The 3062-nt window shown below is 49.9% G+C and overlaps 1 protein-coding gene across 1 annotated transcript; it reads right to left on the reverse strand.

Annotated features, from left to right (window-relative positions):
• Positions 1–462: 462 nt before the first annotated feature.
• LOC143773386 (uncharacterized) lies at positions 463–2528 on the reverse strand. The gene is made up of 2 exons (XM_077260849.1): positions 802–2528; positions 463–707 (listed from the first exon to the last, which is right to left on the reverse strand). The coding sequence occupies exons 1-2, from the start codon at positions 1673–1675 to the stop codon at positions 463–465; spliced, it is 1119 nt and encodes a 372-aa protein (XP_077116964.1). The 5' UTR covers positions 1676–2528.
• Positions 2529–3062: the final 534 nt, after the last annotated feature.

Here is a 3062-nt window from a genome sequence, read left to right on the forward strand (position 1 = left end):
ACCTCTAACATCACTTTTGTAAAAATGCGGGGGGCCATAGAAAGCCCAAATGGCATTGCCACATATTGGAAGTGACGAACCTGTCCCTCCAGGATGACCGCTACTCTTAGATACTGCTGGTGTTCGGCATGTATTGGAAGATGATAGTATGCATCTTTTAGGTCTATCCCGGCCATGACACACCTAGGGAACAAAAGCTTGATGGTAGAACTAATGGATTCCATTTTGAAAGTGTGGTTACTTAAAAAGGAATTTAGTTTTTTGAGGTTTATGATGGTTCTGAATGAACCATCCGGTTTATTGATCAAGAATAAAGGGGAATAGAACCCCCTCCCTTCTTGATCCCGGGGAACTTCTATCAATACTTTTTTAGATAGAAGCGATAGGATCTCTGATTCCAGAGCTTCTTGTTGTTGTTGACCTCTCGGAGATGTTACAATAAAAGAATCCCAAGGGATTCTATCAAATTCTAACTTTGAATCCATTCCCAATAATGTCCAGAATCCAAGGACTAGATGTTATTAATTTCCATTTAGAAGAGAAATACTTCAATCTACCGCCCACTTCATAATTAACGGTACTTGTTGCGTTTTTGGTTATAGGATCCGGAAAACAGAGCACCTTTTTGTTTTGGATCCTTTGCCTCCCAGCGCTCCCTTTGCTCAGTAGGTTTATTCCTGGTGAAGGGGCGTCTCCTGAAAGCTCTCCTGTAAGAGGGAAGGTACTGGTTAGGGAAGCCTTTCTTCCGCTCTCCTGCTTTATTTAAGAGCTCGTCCAGAGCTTTCCCAAATAGGAACTCACCCTGGCAGGGGATCGCGCAAAGTTTTGCTTTGGCCTGTGCGTCCCCTTTCCAATTCTTCAACCAGAGTGCTCGCCGTGCTGTGTTTACTAGGCCGGCTGACCTGGCTGTTAGGCGTAGTGAATCTACCGACGCATCTGCTAGAAATGCTACTGCGTCTTTCATTAGAGGGATTTTCGACAGAATTGTATTCCTCGAAGCTCCCCCTCTAATTTGTTCCTCCAGCTGCTCTGTCCATACTAGCAGTGACCTTGCAGTGCAGGTGCTAGCAATGGCTGGCCTGAATGCCCCCGTATTTGCCTCCCATGACCTCTTAAGTAAGGCTTCTGCCTTTCGGTCTAACGGATCCGTTAGAGTCCCTGAGTCCTCCACAGGCAAGACCGACTGTTTAGAAGTTGAAGCCACTGCCGCATCAACTTTTGGAATTTTTTGCCAGGAACTAAGTTCTTCGTCACTGAAGGGGTAGCGTCTTTTAGCAGAGGATGGCAAGAATCCTCTTGTATGTTGTTTTTCCCACTCTTTCTTAACCAGCTCCTTAATTGTGGGTATGGTGGGGAAGGACCTTCGTTTTCTTTGTCCTAATCCCGCGAACATGATGTCCTGCGCTGACTTCTTTCCCTTCTCATCTGGGCACCCCATCGTGCTCCTGACGGCTTTAATTAAACTGTCTACGCTACTATTTGGTAGACAAAGCCCTCCTTCATATTCTGATGAACTTTGCTGGGACTCCTCTTCATCAGAGGATTTTTGCACTACCTCTGACTCCGAGCTTACTGGAGATCGGGACCTGCTGGGCTGGCGGGTACTGGTGCTACTTGTATGGGCCAGACCTTGCATCTCTTCACGAATTATGGCTCTAACGTCAGACGGGGTCATTACGTTTTCTTGCCGTAAGGTCAGTACGATGCACTCTGCACATAACCTCTTAGTATATGAGTCCGGGAGGGGTTGCAAGCATAAGGCACATTCTTTGTGTTTGGTTTTATGTGTCCTTTTCTTAGTCTAGAGGAAGGGGATATAGGAGGAACATATATCAGCATATGGGAAGAGATTCTTTTAAAACTCACCCAGTGAAGCTGACAGGTACCGGTTCTGGAGGCGGATTCTTGGCTGAAAGACCTTTCTGTCTGGTGGCAGATCGCTTTTCCTGGGATCGATCTCCACTTTTGGTGCTGCTCCTGGCGCTTGTCTCCTTACTGGGAGACTGCTCTGTTGCAGACAAGTGCGCTACATCGGCCGGTGAAGCCATACTTACACACACCGGCCGACGCTAGTGCTGCACTTTTAAATCTGGCGCCGAATCTCCTGCCTCCCCGGACCCAACCCGGAAGTGCTCCAGCGACTTCCGGGTTAGACGCGCCGCTCCTCCTTACCATGCGGCGGCTGCTGGATAAGAAGCCGGCCGCTGAGCGCGCGCGTCCTCATGGATCCGGGCGGCCCAGCGGTACCGAACCCGGACCATGGAGACGATCAGACGAGGGGGGAGGCTGCAAACAGTGGCTCCCCCGCCGCTGCTTCTGGCACCGCAGCCCCTGCCGTTCCACCAGAGACTGACGCAGGCGGGTGCATGGCCCAGGAATCCTTTTTGGACTGCAGGTACTTCGGGGTTCCCATAGAAACAGGAAACCTAAACTGAGGAGGAGAGGGGACCGCCTCCTTTTATTCTGTAGGTTTCCTGTTCCTATGGGCGGATCCCTCTCTCTCATGTGGGGTGCTGTCGTGGCGAAGGGTAAAAGTAAGCGCGCCCCCCAGTCCCGTGTGTGAAAAGTGCTGCTGTAAAGCTGGCAGCGCTGTTCAAGCACCATGTATTTCCTTCAGGAAATGCCCATCTAGTTATTATTCTTCTTCTTCTCCGCGTTTTCCGCAATTAATGCGGCCCGAACCGCTCGGCGCAGAGACCCCGTTCAGGCGGCGTTTCGAAGCCCTCGGTGGGGACAGGTGTGCTATGACTTTTATAGTCGATCCGATATGTAGATTTTATTTAAATCGCATTTAAAAAAAAAAATTTCCCATAGGAAATAATGGCGAACTTTCCATTACCCCAAACTTGACCTTCCAAAGATGGCAGCTATGCAAATGTACGGTATCCATTTTAGGACATGATCATTTATCACACGGCCCCCTGTGCTAAAGTAAGTGCGCCCCCGGCCCCGTGTGCAAAAGTAAGTGCGCCCCCGGCCCCGTGTGCAAAAGTAAGTGCGCCCCCGGCCCCGGGTGCAAAAGTAAGTGTGCCCCCGGCCCCGTGTGCAAAAGTAAGTGCGCC

The sequence above is a fragment of the Ranitomeya variabilis genome, chromosome 5 (assembly GCF_051348905.1).
Source record: "Ranitomeya variabilis isolate aRanVar5 chromosome 5, aRanVar5.hap1, whole genome shotgun sequence".
Lineage (NCBI taxonomy): Eukaryota > Metazoa > Chordata > Amphibia > Anura > Dendrobatidae > Ranitomeya > Ranitomeya variabilis.

Bases quoted from the DNA above. Each gene is read 5' to 3' on its own strand.
- LOC143773386 (XM_077260849.1), bottom strand. From the start codon at position 1,675: ATGACCCCGTCTGACGTTAGAGCCATAATTCGTGAAGAGATGCAAGGT. The intron at 708-801 runs GTGAGTTCCTAT...TCCCTCTTACAG, and splicing joins TTGCGCGATCCCCTGCCAGG to GAGAGCTTTCAGGAGACGCC.